This window comes from Elgaria multicarinata, chromosome 3 (genome assembly GCF_023053635.1).
Source record: "Elgaria multicarinata webbii isolate HBS135686 ecotype San Diego chromosome 3, rElgMul1.1.pri, whole genome shotgun sequence".
In the NCBI taxonomy this organism is placed as follows: Eukaryota; Metazoa; Chordata; class Lepidosauria; order Squamata; family Anguidae; genus Elgaria; species Elgaria multicarinata.
The window spans coordinates 22,629,883-22,649,848 of NC_086173.1; the positions used below are offsets into that span (position 1 = coordinate 22,629,883).

General features: G+C 42.5%; 2 protein-coding genes across 5 annotated transcripts in view; one reads left to right on the forward strand and one right to left on the reverse strand.

Moving 5' to 3' along the window:
* Positions 1-17,593, forward strand: part of LOC134394290 (unconventional myosin-Ia-like) — a 66,498-nt gene extending 48,905 nt beyond the window's left edge. Inside the window, exons 22-29 of one of the 2 annotated variants that reach the window (XM_063119589.1) lie at positions 6,082-6,168; positions 7,435-7,509; positions 9,881-10,015; positions 10,706-10,812; positions 10,909-11,044; positions 13,330-13,482; positions 15,736-15,863; positions 17,020-17,593. In XM_063119589.1, the coding sequence (XP_062975659.1) occupies positions 6,082-6,168; positions 7,435-7,509; positions 9,881-10,015; positions 10,706-10,812; positions 10,909-11,044; positions 13,330-13,482; positions 15,736-15,863; positions 17,020-17,143 (945 nt within the window). In that variant the 3' untranslated portion in view covers positions 17,144-17,593. The remainder of the gene's footprint in view (positions 1-6,081; positions 6,169-7,434; positions 7,510-9,880; positions 10,016-10,705; positions 10,813-10,908; positions 11,045-13,329; positions 13,483-15,735; positions 15,864-17,019) is intronic. The other variant, XM_063119590.1, reaches the window with a different exon arrangement.
* Positions 1-19,966, reverse strand: part of LOC134394291 (retinol dehydrogenase 16-like) — a 50,244-nt gene that overhangs the window by 6,771 nt on the left and 23,507 nt on the right. The window contains exons 5-6 of one of the 3 annotated variants that reach the window (XM_063119594.1): positions 15,355-15,450; positions 13,182-13,231 (exon numbers count right to left, since the gene is read on the reverse strand). In XM_063119594.1, coding sequence (XP_062975664.1) covers positions 13,197-13,231; positions 15,355-15,450 — 131 coding nt within the window. In that variant the 3' untranslated portion in view covers positions 13,182-13,196. Of the gene's footprint in view, positions 1-13,181; positions 13,232-13,568; positions 13,688-15,354; positions 15,451-19,966 lie in introns of those variants that run through there. The other 2 variants (XM_063119593.1, XM_063119595.1) reach the window with 2 other exon arrangements.

The window sequence follows — 19,966 nt, forward strand, 5'->3', positions numbered from 1 at the left end:
TTCAAAAAACACCATCTTCCATAATCTTTGTACATATTTGCATTCCCACCACATATGTAAATACGTTCCTTTTTCCCCACAACCTCTCCAACAATTTGCTGAATGCTGATCATTTATCTTATTCAATCTAATCGGGGTTAGGTACCACCTCCACAAAATTTTAAAATAATTCTCTTTTATTCTCACTGACATACTTCTCAACACTCTTTGTTTCCACAGACCCTCCCAGCTCTGTCGCCCTATTTGTACCTTCAAATCTGTCTCCCATACCATTTTCCCTGAACTATCCCCTAACTCCTTTTCTAACAATATTTTCTATATTTCGCTCATTAACCCTTTTAAAATTATACTTCCTCGTTTACCTTTTTCCTTATTTACTATTAACTCTTCAAACTTCGTCATTTCTCTACAAATTCTATTATCTTTAATCCACTTTTTATTCCATTGTTCTAATTGCCCATACTCTAACCAAGATAATTTTTTCTCCTTTAACAAATCTTCCATATCTTCTCTTGTCTTTATATCTCTTAACCAATCCTTTAATTTCAATTTGTTTTTCTCTTTTAATATTTTACTTAATCTACCTTTCAGTTCCTCTGGGAAATTCTTTAACATTATTACCGGTGATAAGGGAGAGTTGCTCGGAAGCAGCTTCCCTTTAAATTTACTCCAAATTTCCCATTGAGACCTCAGGAGTAGATTATCTATACTTTCAACCCATTTTCTCCCTCCTTCCTTGAAAAAGACATTTTCCAAGCTCATCTTCGTATTACTTGTAGTTTTATCCTCCATCCAATATAGATCTCCTACTCCTATAATTTCTTCTACAATATGTCTTAATCTATTTGCTACATAGTATAATTTTATATTTGGGAGACCCAATCCTCCCTTTTTTTGGCTTAAATATCATTTATTCTTATTTACCCTCGCTTTCTTTCCTCCGTTACAATATTTATTAATAATATTTTGCCAACTTTTTATCTCAATTTCTGAAATTTTTATTGGTAACATCCTAAACACAAAATTAATTTTAGCTAAAATCTTCATTTTTATTAGTGCTATTCTTCCAAACCAAGATAGATTTAATCTTTTATATTTTTCCAATTTTTCTATTACCTCTTTCTTTAATCTCATTAAATTCTCCTTTTCTAAATTATCTAAGTTTTTTGTAATTTTAATTCCCAAATATTTAATCTCCTCCTTAACTCTCATTTCTATTCCCTTATGTTCCCATTCCTTTTCTTCCTTCTTGGTATAATTAAACAAAATCATCTCTGATTTGGACCAATTTATTCCTAACCCTGTAGCTTCTTCAAATTCTCTCAATTGAGATTTAATTCTATCTATTTTTCTTATTGGGTTCTTAATAGTCAGTAAGGTATCATCCGCAAACATATTCAATTTTATTTCCCTTACCTCTCCAATTCCTTCTATCCCTCCGTCATCCCTTAATGCATTCGCCAATACTTCCATAACCATTACAAACAGGACCGGCGAGAGCGGACATCCTTGTCTTGTACCTCTGGCTAGTTGTATCTTTTCAGTGAGTCCATCGTTTACCACCACTACAGCTGTATTTTGGGAATATAACTGTTCTATTATAGTTTTAAATTTATTTCCAAATCCCATTTTATCTACAATAACCTTTAGTGCCTGCCAGTTCACACAATCAAAAGCCTTAAAAATATCCAATGCCATAATTCCTGCCTTAATATTTGATTTCTTTATTGCATGTATTGCGTTTAAAACTCTTCCCACTAAACTATGCATCTGCCTTCCTGCCACAAATCCACATTGATCTTCTCCTATATATTCTGCTATAAATTTATTTAGCTGTTTAGCTAAAATAGATGAAATTTTTTTAGCATCCTGATTTATTAATGAGATAGGTCTATATGAATCGGGAATAGTCAAATCTTTATCTGGTTTTGGAATTAATATTATCAATGAATGTTCCCATGATTCTGGTATCTTCTCTCCTAATAATATAGCGTTATAAAGTTTCACTAATTTCGGAACTAAAAACTCTTTAAAAAGTTTATAATATTCTGAACCTAAACCATCTGCTCCCGGTGATTTACCCACTTTCAAATTATCAATTACATCTTCAACTTCTCTTTGAGTTATTACCTTCTCCATTTGCTCTTTATGTACTGTTTTTATTCCCTTCTTTATATACCTTCCAATATATTCCTCCAACTTCTCTTTCTGAATTTCTTTACCCTTATATAATTCCTGATAAAATTTCTGAATTTTTTTTATTTTGTCCCTCATTGTATAACAATAATTCCCTTGATTATCCTTCAATGCTTCTATCCCATTTCTCCCTTTTTCCTTTTGTGTGAGCCTGGCAAGCAATCTGGAATTCCTATTGCTATTTTCAAAATACTCCCTTTTCATATATATTAAATTTTTTTGGACCTCCTCTAAATTTAAATTTTCTAATTGTTTCTTCTTAGCTTGTATTTCTACTAATTTATATTTATTTTTACCCTGCCAATATTCTTCCTCCAAACTTCTAATTTCTGTCTCTAGCTTCTCCTGCTCTGCATATTGTTGTCTTTTTAAACTGCACATTTCTCTAATACAAATTCCTCTTACTACAGCCTTCATGGTGTCCCAAACGATTGACCCAACTGTTCCTCCCTTTTCATTAATTTCCCATGACTCTGACAATTCCTTCTGAATTTTTTCTACCACTTTATTATATTTCAATATTTTTGTATTCAATTTCCATCTATACGCCTCCTTGTAATTCTTCTTAATTGCAAATTCTAAACTTAACAATGCGTGATCAGTTACCTTTATTACCCCCATTTCCATTTTACAAATCTTAGTTGCAAAATCTTTTGAGACAAATATATGATCTATCCTGGAGTATGTATGATGAACTGGGGAATAATAAGAAAACCCAGGCTTAACCCCATTAAGTAAACGCCAAGAATCCACATAATCATTTTCTTTTACTAACTTATTCAATATAGTGATATTATTCCTCTTTTCAACATTAGTGGGGTTCGACCTGTCCCATCTGTTATCCATCACCATATTAAAATCCCCAGCTAAGATAACATACCCCTCCTTAAATTCTTCGATTTCTTTAAATAATTTTATAAAAAACTCTCTATGTCTCTCATTTGGGGCATAAACATTAATTAATGTATATACCTTTCCTTCAATTTTACCTTTTATCATAAGATATCTACCACTATCATCCTTTTTTATGGCTTCTAAAATGAATCCACTTTTTTTTAAAATCAAAGTGGCCACTCCATTTTTTTTTGAGGTCCCCAATGACTTTTCATAATAAACTAGCCACTTTAATTTATCATATTTACATTATCGAAGCCCTGATGTGTTTCTTGCATCATTATTATGACAGATCCTTCCTTATTAAACATTTGTTCTATTCTCCTCCTTTTCACGACTGCCCCCAAACCTTTAACATTGAGTGTTGATACTTTTATTCTTTTATCCATATTCACCCTTTTGGATTCTCTTTCGATCCCTTGTGCTCTGAAACTCAAATTCACATACATAAAAACACAAACACCATAATATAACCCTCAACCCCCTTACTCTACCCCCTCCCCTCTCCCCACCTCTTTCCCCCCCCAAATCCCCATAAGTCTAATACTCCAGCCATCTACTCTAGGGGGAGGGGGGGAGGCAGTGCTGCGCCTGGCCGGCAAGGTTTCTATGCTTAATATTTCTATCTACAATTATCTCATAATACAGTTAACATTTCTATTACACCCCAGATGTCCCAGCCTCATTTCCCCCCCCATTCCAACCACACTTGCATCCTCATACAGACCCAAACTCTTCAACAACTCCTTACCCTGATCCAGAGAGGTTACTTTGTGCTCCCCCCCTCCATATGTAAATCTTAAAAAGACAGGATAACCCCACAAATATGTAATTTTTTTCTTCACTAATATTTCAGTTATTGGCTTGACGCTGCGCCTCCAATTCAATGTGTGTTGACAAAGATCATTATATATTTGCACTGATTTGCCTTTATATTTCACCAAAATATCTCTAGTAGCCCCTTTGTAATTTTGCTCCCCCACTCTATGAACTCGATCAATTTCACTTTCTTCCATTTGCAAATCAGGCATCAACTCTTTAAACCAATTCAGGATGATTTCTCTCAAATTTTCTCCTTGCGTTTGAATTAAATCTTTTATTCGAAGCGTTGAACGGCGATTTTGATCTTCTGCCGCTATCAGCCTTAATTCGTGGTCTTGGAACCGCACATTAGTCGAATTTTCAAAAGCCTCTTGTTTCTTCTGGATCAGGTCTGCTCCCGCCTCCAAATCCTTTATAGCTTTATCGTGCTGCGAAATCTTATCAGCTAACACACACATCTGTTGTTTAAAGCTTTCCGTTTGCTGATCCATTTTTTAAAAAATGATTGTGTTTTCTGCAATAACAGCTTTAATTTCAGCTAAAGTGGCTGGCTGACTGCCAGCTGCTTTTCCACCTTCGGCCATGTTTTCTTCTATAGCTGGGTCTGTGCTTTCCTGTTCTTCTTCTGAAACTGATTCTTCCAGATGGGAGAGATTATGATTACTGGGTCGTTGTTGTTTTTTACCACTTAACTTTTGCTATTTCTTTTTTAATCCTTCTTTTGATATCAGACATGGGGCATAAATCTCCCCTTCTTAGCAGTCTGTTTTTATTTCTCTGTGCTCCAATACTTAATCACTCTTTCTTCTTTGGGGGGGGGGTAATTCCTCCACACATCAAATCAGCATTCACTGGGGGAGACCGAAACAAACATAAACAAAGTCCCGAATCAGCAGACATCCGTCTCCCCTCCAAACGCTGCTGAAGCACCTCCCCCCCTCGATTCAATTAGCACACCGTCCTTCAGTCAAACTGTTTCTGAGTTACTCTCACTCTAAATAGCCAGTGTTTCACAGCTCTTCGCTTTCCAGTAAAAAGTGAGATTCGCCATAAATCAGATCCATGTCTCTAACAAAAACAGACCATTAACTGCCGTGAGGCAGTTAGTTTCGTTTTCCACAGAGACGAGATAGCTGAGCATAAACAGAGACATTCCTCCCGTCGCTTTAAAAAATCTCACTTTAGACGTCCTTTCAACTTTACACCATATCAGCAACTTCAACACTTAATATTCATAGTCCTTTTCCATCCTGTTGCTTTGAGATTTATGCCCTTTTAAAAAGAGATAATTGATTTTCCCGGCGAAGCCGGTTAGAGAATTAAAAAAACCTTACCAGCACCATGGCCGTCAAGCTCCGCCCCCCTACACAAGCATTTCTGGGTGAATTCAGATGAATCTGAAATAAGCAGCACACCCCAAGACGTTACATGCAAACTTTTCTCTCTCGCTGGAGGATGCATTTTGCTGCATGAGGGAAAAGGCTCTTGCCTATGCAGCAATGGTATGCCATGATTACAGCACACCTGTAAAAAAAAAGGGGGCTGTCAACTAATTGATTTTTTAGTTAATTAATCAGCAGCCTTTTAGCTGTTTGATAAATTGTACTAAAATAAAATTGCATTTTGCAAAAACACCCTCAACGCAGATGTATTTTTGAGATACCCTGAAGGGTGTGTAATATCACAGACTTTAATAAATAAAAGCTTATAAATTGTTGGAGGAGAAGGCTATCTTTAATCATTTCTTTGTGTGTGTGTGTGTGTGTGTTCCTTATTAGAGTAACACTCAGAACCAAAATGGCCATAAAAATAACATAAAGGTGTGCCTTTCTCAGCCTCACAGATAATTTTGCTGATCAAAATTGCCTCTCTGCTTAATCAACTTAAAGCTTTAGTTGATGGATCTACTGCTTCAAAACTTGTCATTCTATGGCAGGGGTGGGGGAACTTGTGGCCCTCCAGACGTTTTGGCCTACCACTCCCATGATCCCTCACTATTGGCTATGCTGGCTTGGGCTGATGGGAGTTAAAAGCCGACACATCTGGAGGGCCACAAGTTGTCCACCCCTGTAGCTAAGGGGAAATAACACAGTTCTGTGATTTCACTCTGCTTCTCTTTTTCTCTGGGCTCCTGTGGGTTTCTTATCTATCCCCTCCTTTCCTCTACAGTCTCGTAGGCTCCTACGGGAGCTGAAGGAACAGAGACGCCACACTCAGGCTGCCACTGTTATTTCTGCTTACTGGAAAGGTTATCAGGTAACAAATACACTCCCAAGCACAACGCCCATCACTGCCACTTTCCTCAATTGTTTGCTGTCCACAGCTTGAATTGGTGGTGGTGGTGGTGGTGGTGATGATTAATTACCGGCATGGTAATTGGCTGTGCTTGCCTGGAATGATGAGAACTGTAGTCCAAAACATCTGGAAGTTGAGGAAGAATGCTTCTTTCTCTCACACACAGGAGGGAATGCTCTTTCTAAGATAGCATCATACCATTCCCAGATAACAACAACAACAACAGTTCTTGTATTTAAAATGTTTTTTTAAAAAAATGTCATTGGATGATTTAGGTATACTTTTTTAGTTGCTGAACATATTTCAATGGATTAATCTCATCTATTAAAGGTACAATTCTATGCATTTTTAGACAGAAAAAAAATCCTACAAATGTAGGACTTTTTCTGTTTAAACATGCATAGGACTGCATCCTAAATCGACTAAATATTCCTGGTTTCCTGTCAACAATCATTTCCACATTCATGCATGCGTAAAGTTGTGCATAAATAAGCCACTGCCACCACCACCACCACCACCACCACCCTCAGTTTAACTTTTTTTGGAGCTTTGGGAGAAAATTTCCTGAGGTAACACAGACAGGGGATCTTGCAGTAGTACCAGTCTCCGAATCTGGAAAGTCAGCTTGCTTGAATGCTAGGCTGCTCTCCTCTTACTAAGCAGGAACTGTGTGAATTTGAAACTAACATGTCCTGCTTCTACAAATCAGCCCTGCTTCTACAGTTCTGCCCAGGACATAACGATCTCCCTTTGTGACATCGTGAAAAGGCTTTCAGGTGTACTGAGAGATGATAAATGTACAAAGGTGTATCATCCCTTGAACTTACACACACACACACACACACACACACACACACACTTTTCATCTTATCTATTGCATAAATTTAAATGGTATCTCAGCCTTCCTCAACCTGGTGCCCTCCAGATGTGTACGACTACAACTACCATGACCCATAGTGGCTAGGGATAATGGGAGTTGTAATTCAACACATCTGGTTGGGGAGGGCTGCAGTATCTAATTATTCTGGTATCTATTATGGTCCTAGCTTCTGCACAAAACCAGCTGGGTGTCTTCTTGCCTGTCTTTTCCTGCCTTCTCACCCTGCCACAGCCTAGACCTTTTTTCTGCCTCCTCCTCCAGAGTCCCAAGCCAATCAATCAATCAATAATCAATAATGTTGCTCGGGCTATGAGATATCGCTAAGCAGGATTTTTGTCCCCTCACAGACGCGGAAGGAATACCAGAAGTATTTCCGCTCTGGAGCCTCAAGGCGCATCACCAGTTTTATCTACCGCAGCCTGGTAAGTAAGATCCTCCTGGCATAGTTTTGAGGTGCAAAAGGAGGTATAGTGAGAAGAAAGAAAAGTATTTGAAGCCTTTGAATGAGGGGGGTGGAGGAGTGAATGTCAGGAGTGATAAGTTATCCCCTTCTAAAGGAACCCAGGTCCTAACCCACGTGGGTCAGGGAAATTGTGGAGCTCAATAAATAAATACTGTTATTATTAGCATCACAATGGCAGGCAGTGGGTTTATTGGCTTATTTATTTATCACATTTATTTATTTATTACATTTATATACCACCTCATAGCTGAAGCTCTCTGGATGGTTTACAAAAGTTAAAAATAGTGAACATTAAAAACAAATATACAAAAATTTAAACCATCAAAAGCATAAAAACAGCAATATCCATTTAAAACAACTATTCTGGGGTCAGTTAAAAAACTCAGCATATGTTGTTAACTGCCTGAGAGAAGAGAAAAGTCTTGACCTGGTGCGGAAAAGATAACAATGTTGGTGCCAGGCGAGCCTTGGGGGGCCACCACTGAAAAAGCCCTCTCCCTTGTTGCCAACCTCTGAGCTTCCCTAGATGTAAGGATTACTAGATGTAAGGAATTTGCTCCAGGGCTTATTCATTGGAAGGGCCTTCGCTCGGGGGCAGAGCAGCTGCTTTGCATGCCAGAAAAGGCCCCAGGTTCAATCCCTGGTGTCTCCCAGTAGGGCTGTGAAAGAGGCCCTGTGTGAAACTCTAGAAAACCACTGCCACTCAACGTGTAAATCAGGGGTGTGCAACTTGTGGCCCGGCAGATGGTGTGGCCTGCAATCTCCATCAGCCCTAGGTAGCATTGCATGGATGCTCCCAGATGAAGTTTTTACTGTGTAATAATAATAATAATAATAATAATAATAATAATAATAATAATAATAATAATATAATAATAATAATAATAATAATAATAATTCTTACCCACCTCTCCATTTTGATTGAGGTGGGGAACAACAGTAAATATAAAATACATAATATACATTGCTAAAACATCCTAAAATCATCCTAAAATTCCCCTGGATAGGCCTGCTGGAAGAGATCAGTCTTGATAACTTTCTTGAATGCTAATAGACTGTCAAGTTGACGAGTCTCTTCTGGTAGGCCATTCCACAGTCTGGGAACAGCAGAAGAGAAGGTCCTCTGGGTAACAGTTGTTAATCTAGTTTTGGCTAGCTGAAGTAGATTCTTCCCAGAAGACCTGAGTGTATGGGGCGGATTGTAACGGGAGTTACGCGTGTAACTTCTTGCCTTGCACAAGTTACACACTGAAACTACGCAACTATAATTTATCAGACAAACTTAACAGGAAGGGGGTAACAAGCAGCAGACACTCCTGTCCTGACCAAGGTATCCCACAGGGCCTCTTTTTCATTACTCTTTTTGGATACTTTGGTTAGACAAAGTATCATCTCCAGCCATACATCTCCAGCTTTTGGCTTTGGGAAGGGGGAATGAAGGCTAAGTTGGGTTTGTCAAGAAGCCCCTTGAGGTTTTTTAAGTGTTTGATGGGAGCACTCATTTTTGCAGGCGAGCAACGTCCCTGCTAGCCATAGCTGTTGCCACTCTCCTCAACTATCTGTGGCTTTTTCCTGCATCTTTTCCTGCTGAAATATCATGGGGCTTTTGCTTTTAGAACAGGGGTGGCCAGCTTTAGTATTCTTGGGAGCATTGCCATTTTTCAGGCTGTGAACTGCAGGTACGGACAGTAGCCTGCGCATTTTCAAAAAAGAAAAAAGAAAAAAAAGGAGGACAGCGATTGGCATAGCATTTAGATATGCTAATTTATATGTAAAGATGCAAATGTGGAAATTATTATTAACGTAAAGATAATTATTGCTTATCTTTACATAAGCAATACAAGACACCTCCCCATCCTGCCTGCTCAGTGTGATCTCCAGGTGCTGTGTGTGGCTGGGCAAATTCAAGGCTCCTCCTCCCTGCCCTCCCTTCTTAGGGTTCTTTCTCTTTAAACTAGATTTAGACAGCCCTTCAAATAGAGGAGACCTTCAATTAGGGAACCATCCTCTGTAAAGTAGAAAACATGGCCACCCTTGTGCCAGGACAGAAATATATTTTGTCACACAACCTAATTCTCCCATGTGTCATCAGGCTCCATAATAAAGTTGACACCACCTAGCAGTAAAAGGCTTCCTGGTTAGGGGGCATATCTAGAATCATTTGCCTACTATAATACAAGTTGCTATGAAGAATCCACTATACATCTTTCAATCTAGAGGGAGTAGCAGTGGTTTGTTTATTGTAAACAGGAATACACCATCACAACATAATTGGTGGGTGACCCTCTTGGATGTCTGAGGATTTCTGCTTTCTGTTTCCTGTCTTATAGTTGCAGAAGTTTTTCTTGAGCCTGAAAAACAACCTCCCTTCTTTGAGAGTGACTGACCAAGCCTGGCCTCCCGCCCCGTACAAGTTTGTTGAGGAGACCAATAAAGAGCTGAAGAAGATTTTCCACCATTGGAGGGTTCGAGACAGATCCTTGCTCATTCTGTTCATTCTCCTTTCAGAGTAAACCTGAATCTAAAGGCATGACCCACTTGGGAATGTTAGAGGCAAGACTGCCTCTGTATATTGGACCGCCAAACACAGTGGCTTTCAATATATGATGCAAATTAAACATGTTTGAATACATGTGGGGCCAATAAACTGTGAAAGGATGGAGGAGCTGAAGCAAAGGAAGGGAGGCGTCTGTCCACTCTTTCATTTGCCTAATTACTTCCCTCGCTCTCAACATGCCTCTACCACATTCCTCTGTGGGCTACTCCCATTATTGATGTGCATTATGGCCAGACTCAGTGGCTGTTGTTCCCACTAGCAGAGTTACCCTGCAAGACCAAAAAGATGTAAAAAGGCCACGCTTGTGTGGGTGCGGAGCAAGATCTCAACTTAAAAGAGTATAACTTGGCAGGTGCTTTCCCCTGAATAAAGTTTTTTGGGGGTGCGGATGCGGGGAGGAGTCATTAAGAGTGCAATATTAGAGGCTAGAAGAACATCTACTCAAAACAAATGTGACTTTTGGCAAATTTGCCTGTGGTTTCAAGCCCCCTTCAAGTGTTCTTCCTCCAGACTGTAAATAAGGTATATCTAATTTTGTTTTGTCCCTCTCTCTCTCTCTCTCTCTCTCTCAATCCCCATTGGCTGGCCCCTGGTGCAGTGTAAGAAATATCGGGATCAGCTGTCACCACAGAGAAAAGAAGCCTTACAGGATAAGCTCTGTGCCAGTGAACTTTTCCGGGGCAAGAAAAGTCTGTACCCCAAGAGGTGAGTACAAAGGCTGAAGTTGACATCCTCCCAGCCGAGATGGGATCAGCCTGTCAGGATTGGTGCAGATTGCAATCTATGTGTTGTGCCTTCTAGCGTCCCACAGCCTTTCCGAGCAGACTACCTGGGCCTGAAGGAGAACGCCAAATATCGGAAGCTCCAGCAGATCACCGCCAATGGTACGCTGGTGATGGTTGACCAAGTGAGGAAAGTGAACCGAGGCAATGGAAAGGTAAAAAATGTCTCACCGTCCCTATCTGGCTCTTAAAAGGAACAGGGCTATAAACAAGAGTAGGGCTGTGTGTGTGTGTGTATGTGTGTGTGTGTGTGAGAGAGAGAGAGAGAGAGAGAGAGATTGAGAGAGAGAGAGAGATTTTTCACTCTTCACTCCTATGGGAAAAAGTAAATTGCTGCTCTTGGGGTGATATTATGATGGAGGCAAAACCTGCCCTTCACCCGGCTGTTGGGCCTAGCCCTCACTGATAATGAGTCTGCAAATTGGTACAAGACATTTCTGTGCACAGTTCAGATATATCCACATTTACTTAATTTTTGCATAATTTCAAAGAAAAAATAAAGAATTCCAGTATATACTAATAGTTAACTCATTCTTTGAGCATGAATCCTATCGTAGCCAAAACATCAGAATCCATGCTCAAGAGGGGGGAAGGATCAGCAGACTTGGGCGAACCCCAAGGTTTGCAGAAGCAGAAACAAAATCTTAGATTGGGGGTGGAGCGGAGGGAGAAGAATCTGAAAACCCAATGATCATACTTAATGGACATGGGACGCTGGCTGTTGGGTAGGAGGATGGGTGGGACAGGAAGGGAACGACATATAATGAGCAGGAGCACTCCCAGCTGCAACGTTTTGTTGCAGATCCCACTTAATTTGCATGTTTGCAAAACCTTTCCAAAAATAAAGAAATAAGAGAAGAGTGGGCAAAAATACACGGGCGCTTCCCAAGCCACCTTGTAACCCTCCTCATCATGTCGTGCATTTTTGCTACTAGAGTCATATTTGATCCAGAGAGGCCATAATTCATATCCTCCTCCTGCATCATGTTAAATCTGCTCTGTCACATTTGTTCATCGCTGAGCACCAGTTGCTGGTGATGAAAGCAATAAGAGAGTGGCTGGCATGAGACCGTCTGCCATGACCTCCTCTCCCCACTACCACTACATCTGTAATAATATCTGCTTACCTTAGAGGGCTGCTGTAAGGATTTTTATTATTATTATTTATTTCATTTCTTACCACTCTCTGGGTGGTTTACAACAATTCACAAGGATACAAAATGCAGCATAATAAACATAATTAAAAAAAATTTAGCATAGAAAGATTAAAACAATTTAAACAAAGAGTGTTTTTCCTAATAGACCTGTTCTGAAACAGCTACTGTATGTGAAATACTTTGAACACAATTTCTGGAACCCTATCTAAATGTCGCTTTTGGGGTTACCTTCATGCTGTGTTTCTAACTTTCCAGATGCATCTGACTGGCTCAGTTGGAAACCATGCTGGACTATGTGATCTCATTCGGCTTTCCCCAACCTGGTGCCTTCCAGCTGTTCTTGGACTCCCAGTTCCCATCAATCCCAGCCAGCATGGCTAATGGTCAGGAATCCTGGGAGCTGTAGTCCAAAACATGTGGAGTTGGATCTAGATTTAGTGATGCTCCAAGTAGACCTAATGAAATCAATGGGACTTAGGTTAGTCACAACTAAACTAAGTCCCATTGATTTCAATGGGTCTACTCAAAGCATGGCTAAATTTGGATCCAATGTCTGGAGGACAGGTTGGGGAAGGTTGGATGATCTAACAAAGCAAAAGAAAAAGTGGCCTTGCTTCTAGTTTTGTTAGGTCCTGAATAAAATGTTACTAGCCATGGTAACTAAAAAGAAAACCTCCATGTTCAGAGATAGTGTGCTTCCAAATCCCAGGTCTTACGTGAGGAACAAACAATTCCATTCATGTCCTGCTTGGACACAACAAGATGGCCACAGTAGAAACAGGACAGTGCACTAAGTGGGCTCACCAGCAAGAGGATTCTTTTAGTGTTCTTATAGTAAGCTTCTCTAAACGAGTGATTTATAGCACACTCGTGATTAGCCACTCACAGAAGTTTGCAGGTCCAATACACGAAGTTGTCAGCATCCAGAGCTCCTCCTGCATTATCCTCTGGAGAATGCGGATTTAAAAAACCCAGGGATAATGTGGGGATATCTGAGAAATTGCGTGATCTTCCACTGTGTAAACACGGTGTTGCTCTACAATTACACCACTAGATGGTGCTGTCTCTTTAAAGTAAATGCAGCATAGGAGCACTCAGAGAGAGGAAGTTTTCAATTTCAAACCATGTGGCTCCCATGTAATGGTGCCGATCATAATCCCAGAAAGAAAGCGGATGCAGAAAGCCCTAGTAAGAAAGCACATTTTTAAAAAATGTAGAGAAGCTCTATGACCCTGCCATGAGTAGTCAAGACGGCAACTTTCTGTTTGTCCTTTTTATTTCAGATGTGCTCTCGAATTTTCCTTCTCACCAAGGCCCACTTCATCCTGGCCGATGCCAAGGCTGTTGAGGCCAAAAAAGTGATCACCCTGAGTGACATCGCCAGTGTCTCTGTGAGCTGCTATTCAGATGGTTTTTTTGTCCTGCATATCAGAGAGGTAACTGGAAAAGTGGGGAAGACCCAGTAGGAGAGGCAGAGGCCACCCTAACTACAAGGCGGAGTGGGGAGGCCTGACATGCACGAAGCATCCTAGGATGTTTACCTTTCTGTGATTCTCCCTGTAACTACCCCAGTGTGTGTGAAAATGTCTTTGAGGTGCATTGCTTCATCCTGCCGAAATTGACATATATCTTCACACAGATCTGGAAATAGGAAGTCCAATTTTGTAGTTTCAATTTTCAAGTTTAGTTCTTGGTTTTGTTTTGTTTAAATAGCTTTGGGGAACACTTTATGCTGCTAATTTATTTTCAGTGAGACAGTTTACCAATTAAATACTTTTAAGGCTACAATTCTATGTGCACTTAGCTGGGAGTAAACCCTGTTGAACATGGTGGAACTTTCTTCCGAGTAAACGTTACATAGGACGATGTTGTTGATTAAGGACACAATCCTATCTGTGTTTAAACAGAAAAAAGTCCTACAACTCCCAGTATTCCCCTGCCAGCATGGTTGGCTGGGGAATGCCGGAAATTGCAGGACTTTTTTCTGTCTAAACATGCATAGGATTGCACCCTATGTCACCTGTATTCTAATTGATTGATCAAATAATTGCAGCAGGAGTGGTGGCACATCCCCCATCTTGACGGCCTCTGGTCTGCGCCCTGAGGCCCCGGGCTCCCGAAATGACGCTCCTTCCCAGCATCTGCATGGGAAGGAGCGCCAAATCGGAATTGCTGCAGCCGCCTCTGGCAGGACCAAGGAGAGAGGAGGAACGGGGCAGCCGGCTCTCCTCCCTCTGAGCTTGCTCTGGCTGCCCTGTTCCTCTCCCCCTCCATTTTTTTTAAATTTTAATCTTTAGATGCAAACCTCCGCATCTAAAGATTAAAAATAAAAAAATGGGGGGGAGGAATGGGGCAGCCAGAGCAAGCTCAGAGGGAGGAGAGCTCTCCCCCCACACCTGGTTTTTTCAAAAAATGTTTATTTTTTTGCAATGTGAAGCCCGGAGATCCCTGTCTGCTCCCTTCCAACACCCCCTTTAATTCCCCACCCCTTAAAAGGCTCCCGACTTTTTTAGTGCGGAGCTTTGGGGCTTTGCCCCTGGATTGCTTCAGAGTGTCGGCTGCGTCATGTAGATCACCTGCTGCCACTCCGAAGGTACCCTGGGGTAAAGTGCCCATGTAGACGAGCCCATAGTGAGGTGTCCATCTCAGGCAACAGATGTTGGAAGGTAGCAGCAACCCCACCCCACCCCACCCCACCCTGAGCTGCTGGCTGATCCCCTCTGTTGGAGGAGAGACCTGCCACACAGCCTGCCTCAGAGGCTTCTAGGCTAGTCTACTGTCCTCAGGTACAGCGGAGGGATGTTTCCCATCACCCGTGCTGAAAGAAGATTCGGCTGCCTATCCAGTCAGCTTCTGTACACAGAATGGGCCATCGCCTTGTCTTTTGCGTCAGGCAGCAAAATGTCTTGGGCCAGGCCTGTTTAATACCTTACACAATGTTTTTTGCTCATTAATTGATAAGGGGAATCTTGAAATTCATTAACCCTGCATAGTATTGTATGATGTCTGTCCATTTCTCATAATCATTTTCATCTTTATGATGAGTTATAATTCAGGATTTACTCTTTGGATATTATCCAAACTGCTTTGCCAGTTACATTTTCATAATGCTTACCTGATGTTCATTGAGAACTCACTTCGTTTCTTCCCTATTCTGTACCAATTACCTTATTAATTATTTAATTCTCTAGATTTCTAATACCTTTTATGCAACTATGGTTAATTGCTTGGGGCTTGCAAGCCAGGTTTTACTTTTGTGAATGTGTGTGTGTAATCGTTACTTTCTTCAATAATCATTTTGCACATACCGAGGACTGTGGCACCATGACAGACACTCTTTACAGCTGTTTGGGCATCACAACTTCCTTCCCTCATATTGCGGATAGGTAGGGTGGTTTTCAGCTCTGTGGGGAGAGTAACAGACCTTATCAGGCAGCGAAGGCATTTTGTCATTGTATAGCTCAGCCTTCCTCAACCTGCTTCACTCTAAATGCTTTGGACTTCAACTCCCATCAGCACCAGTTGTAGCCCCAAACATCTGATGGGCACCAGGTTGAGGAAGGCTGAGCAAGCCAATAAGATGTCCAGTGGTTCGCTAAGGCTGATAGAAGGAAGCTCTGAAGCTTTTAAGTCAGGAAAAGCATCACGTGAGTGCCTGAAACAGGTTGCCATTTCTGTTCCTCTTACAGTCTTCCACGGCAGGCACCAAAGGGGACTTACTGCTTATGAGCGACCACCTGATTGAACTGGTCACCCGGCTCCACCAGACTGTGCTGGAGGTTACAAGGCAAAAACTGAAACTCCAAGTGACCGATGAGTAAGGGAGAGGGAAGGATCTGGAGCCAGTACTGGAACCTTTCCTTGGGTGTTTCTTTCTCTCTACCATCATCTTCCTTTCCTTTTGTTCCTTGAAAAGCTATGGAGAGTGAGTTAGGCAGGGGAGGCGAGGAATGCAAAGAAGGCTAAAGCTGTGTCCACACCAACACAAATGTGTCCACATCCCACTGCTCACCTGCTGACCTGCGGGATTTACCTAAGGCATGCACCAGCAAGCTGCGAGGCCTACTGGGAATCTATTGTTGTTGTTGTTGTTGTTCTTATTATTTATTTATTTATTTATATAGCACCATCAATGTACATGGTGCTGTACAGATTACACAGTAAATAGCAAGACCCTGCCGCATTGGTTTACAATCTAATAGAGTTGTAGTAAACAATAAGGAGGGGAAGAGAATGCAAACAGGCATAGGGAAGTGTAAACAGGCACTGGGTAGGGTGAAGCTGCTGGTTCAGCAATGATATGTTTCAATGCCAGCTGTATCAGCTGTATTTACATACCATGTTACTTAAAAACACGTTCTTCTCATAGCTCAGAATCTCTAGCATACGAAGTTCTTCTCATAGTTCAGAACCTCTAGTGTGTCATAGCTTGGAACCTCCAGTGTACAAAGTTTTGTGCCATACATTGCCATGCATCACCTTAGTATTTTATAGACAATAGATAAATAGATAGATAGCAGCAACAAAATGACTCCCCATGCAAATTAATAAAGAAAGCTTGGGGTAAGCAGGAGTGGATTTTTGTGTTGAAAGTCTGTGGGCTCCATTCAATTCTGTTACTCAAAACAAATTTCTGGGCTCAGAATTCTTTAATTCTCAGGGTATGTCTTTTATTATACCAGGCTTTCGTTATTGGATCTCAGGGATTCTAGTAACAAAGTAGAACCCTAAAGTTCAACCTCAGCACTGTTGTTGGCTCTGGGCAAAACTTGCATAGAGGGTCTCACCTCATGGATAAGTTGTTGCAATGTTTTGAGATGTTCCCTGTCTTCTTTAATTTATTTCTGTCTGGTTGAAGAGGAGTCAGAAAGTCTGGATAACACAGGCTTGAGTGCTGCCACACCCTCTCTGAGTATGTCGGTAGAACCAGGATGAATTGTCTTTCAGCCTGAGATTTGTTTTGTCTCCTATAGGTTTTTGGTGAAGTTTAAACAAAGCTGCATCACAGTCAAAATGGTGGCGAATGCTGAGAAGGCGGGTGCAGTGCCCAGTTGCAAGAAGAAAGGCAGCCATAGAATGGAGGTGCTAGTTAACTGAGGCGAAGCCGGACAGGAGGATGAAGCTTGTCCAGAGGCAGCTGCATTGGACTTCCGGGGGAGCCTGGAGTTGGGAAGCCATGACTTGATTTGGCCCACCTCTAGCTTCAGTCCATCTCATTCTCTCATCTCACCAGAATCTTTACCTCAGGGACGTCCAGAAACCAATCAACACATGCCAGTTTTCCTTCTGCTGAAGACCCTTGCATTACTACAGACATCTTCAGAAATGGCCTCTTTGCTGTAGAAGCCGTAAGTGGAGAATATGGAGGGAGAGAGTCAATAAAACGGCCAAATGAAACGAAAATGCCATGTCTGCTTCATTTCAAGCCTACAGAATCTTCTAGAATGCTAAACAATCACGAGTCTGCCTTCTGCTGAGGGGTGTGCCCATGCTGGTTGGGGAGTGCTGGGAATTGCAGGGGTTTTTTCTCTGTCTATACATGCAGAGGTCGGGGGTAAGCAAATTGGGATGCTAATGCTGACGAGAGAGAGAGAGGTTTGAGGAGGATGAGATTGCAAGAGCAGGGAGGAGAAAAGAGCTCACAGAGGTTTATCTTTGGCTGTGTCAAAGCTAGTCCTTGAGCACAGCTACTGTGAAGAAAGAGGCGCTCACAGGGCCGGTGCCAGGCTTTTTTGTGCCCTAGGCAAGGTGACCTGCTTTCACCCCCTCCCACCCCACCGTATCCCACCCCACCCCAGGTAGGCGGAGACAGGTTAACTGTCCCTCTCCCAAAGTCCTCCTGGCTTGACGGGACACTGCGGTGGCATGCATGCGTGGGTGGGTGGGTGGGCAGCTCCACTTCCGTCTGTTTCCGCCCCGCCCCCCAGCTTGGCTTTGGCTGGGAGGGCCCAGCCGAAACCAAGCTGGGACGCTGGGGAAGGGCAGTCAGACAGCTCCATGTTCTGGCTTTCGGCGTGTGCCGGAAGTGAGAACGTGGAGCCACTCCTTCCCCTCCCCCCACCCCCAGCGTCCCGGCTTGGCTTTGGCTGGGAGCGCTCAGCCGAAACCAAGTCGGGAAGCTGGGGGAGGGCGGTCAGACGGCTCCACGTTCTGACGTCCGGCGCGCACCAGAAGTCAGAACGTGGAGCCCCCCCCCCCCGTGTCCCAGGTTGGCTTCGGCTGCTGGGCAGACGCCCAGCTGAAGCCAAGCCAGGGGCTCTGGGGCGGGCAGAAGGCTTCGGAACGGCATGCCCGGAAGCTGTCCTCACTCGGCCAGAGCGGCTCTGGGAGTGGGAGGGTGACTTCCGGGCGTGCCGTTCGGCGCCCCCATACCACTGTGGTGCTCTAGGCGGCCGCCTAACTGGCCTCTATGGAAGTGCCGGCCCTGGGCACTCAGGATGTGGGTTGCCTATATCCAACTCACACACTCACTCATAAGATTACATTTATATCCCTTCTTTTTTCCTCTTGCAATGAACAAAAGGCAGCATGCATAATCCTCCTCCTCATCACAACAATCCTGTGCGGTAAGCTAGGCTGAGAGTCACTGCCTGGCCTAAAATCACCCAATGAGCTTCATGGCCAAATGGGGACTAGAACCTGGATCTCCCCAGTCCCAGTCCAACACTCTAATCACTACACCACACCGGCTCTCATAAGTAGTCCTCTTCAGTAAGCAACCACTGTTCGCCTGGCCACTATCCTATCACAAATCCTAAGATGCTGACATTCTCAGGGGTAGATGGTGGCCCAGCGTCTTCCTCTGCCTCAGAAGCTAAGTTCTTTGCCTCTTCAGAAGGCAGAGCCAAAGACACCACCCCTGAGAAGCCTGGACCAACTTGGGTAATGCTGGGGTCTTCTGAAGTAACTTATTCTCTGGAGCCATCTAGCTGTGAAGGTTCCAGCTCTTCCTCAGAAGATTATTTCAGTGGCAACGTGACACCTGGGTGGGACCATGACACATCCCTTCTATAGCAGGTGAGGACTGTCAATTTTTATGCCAGGGGGATTGACTCTCTTTCAGCCTGAGAGCCAAATTCCATTTCGGAGAAGCTCTCAGGGGCTGGGGTGGGTGGGGTCAAAAGCAAAAGGGGACAGAGCCAAGAATACCAGCATAACCCTATAGCTCATTTCAACCCTTTAGAATGGACGGGAAAACCTAAACAAAAGCCAAAATAAACACCACAGAGCGATTGGTGGTTGGTGAAAAGGGGGCGGGAGGTGGGGCCAGGTGAAGGGGGCAGGTCCATCTGGAAAACCCCAGATAGGACCCGTTTATGTGGCATCCTGTTATATGACATTTTGAAAGGAACATTTGACTGAGGAAGTTATGAATTTCATCAATGCATATGTGGGGCTCTCAAAAAACATAAGAAAAATTGAATCAGGTGAGCATGGAAAAATGGCATCATACTGGTTTGTCTACATCAAACTCAAAACCTGTGTTGCACATTTTCCTACAGCAAACTTGTTTGTAGATTGCCTATGATCAAATTGTACTTTTGTGTTCAGTCAATCTGTTTAAGTGCAATGCTTGTCTGACTGGAACACAACATGCTGAAAATGGAGGAGACAAAGTATTTCAAGCAAGGGGCTCTGTACACTGAATAAGGAATAGTTTCTCAAGATCTAGAGTTGACATGATATTGGAACAATGCTAACGTTGCAAACCATTAAACAGTTACCCGATCCATCCCTTTCCATTTTGGCTTCAACTAACTTTCTACCACTTCAGTAGTCATCAATTCAGTATCTGTTGGACAAATACGGGCACAAAGACATTTCATGAGAACAAGCAGTTTGAGCAATGTGTACGAAGAACGTCTGCTCCACAAACAGGAGGTTGTTGCTGCTGAGCCGTGACTTACCTACAGTATGTAA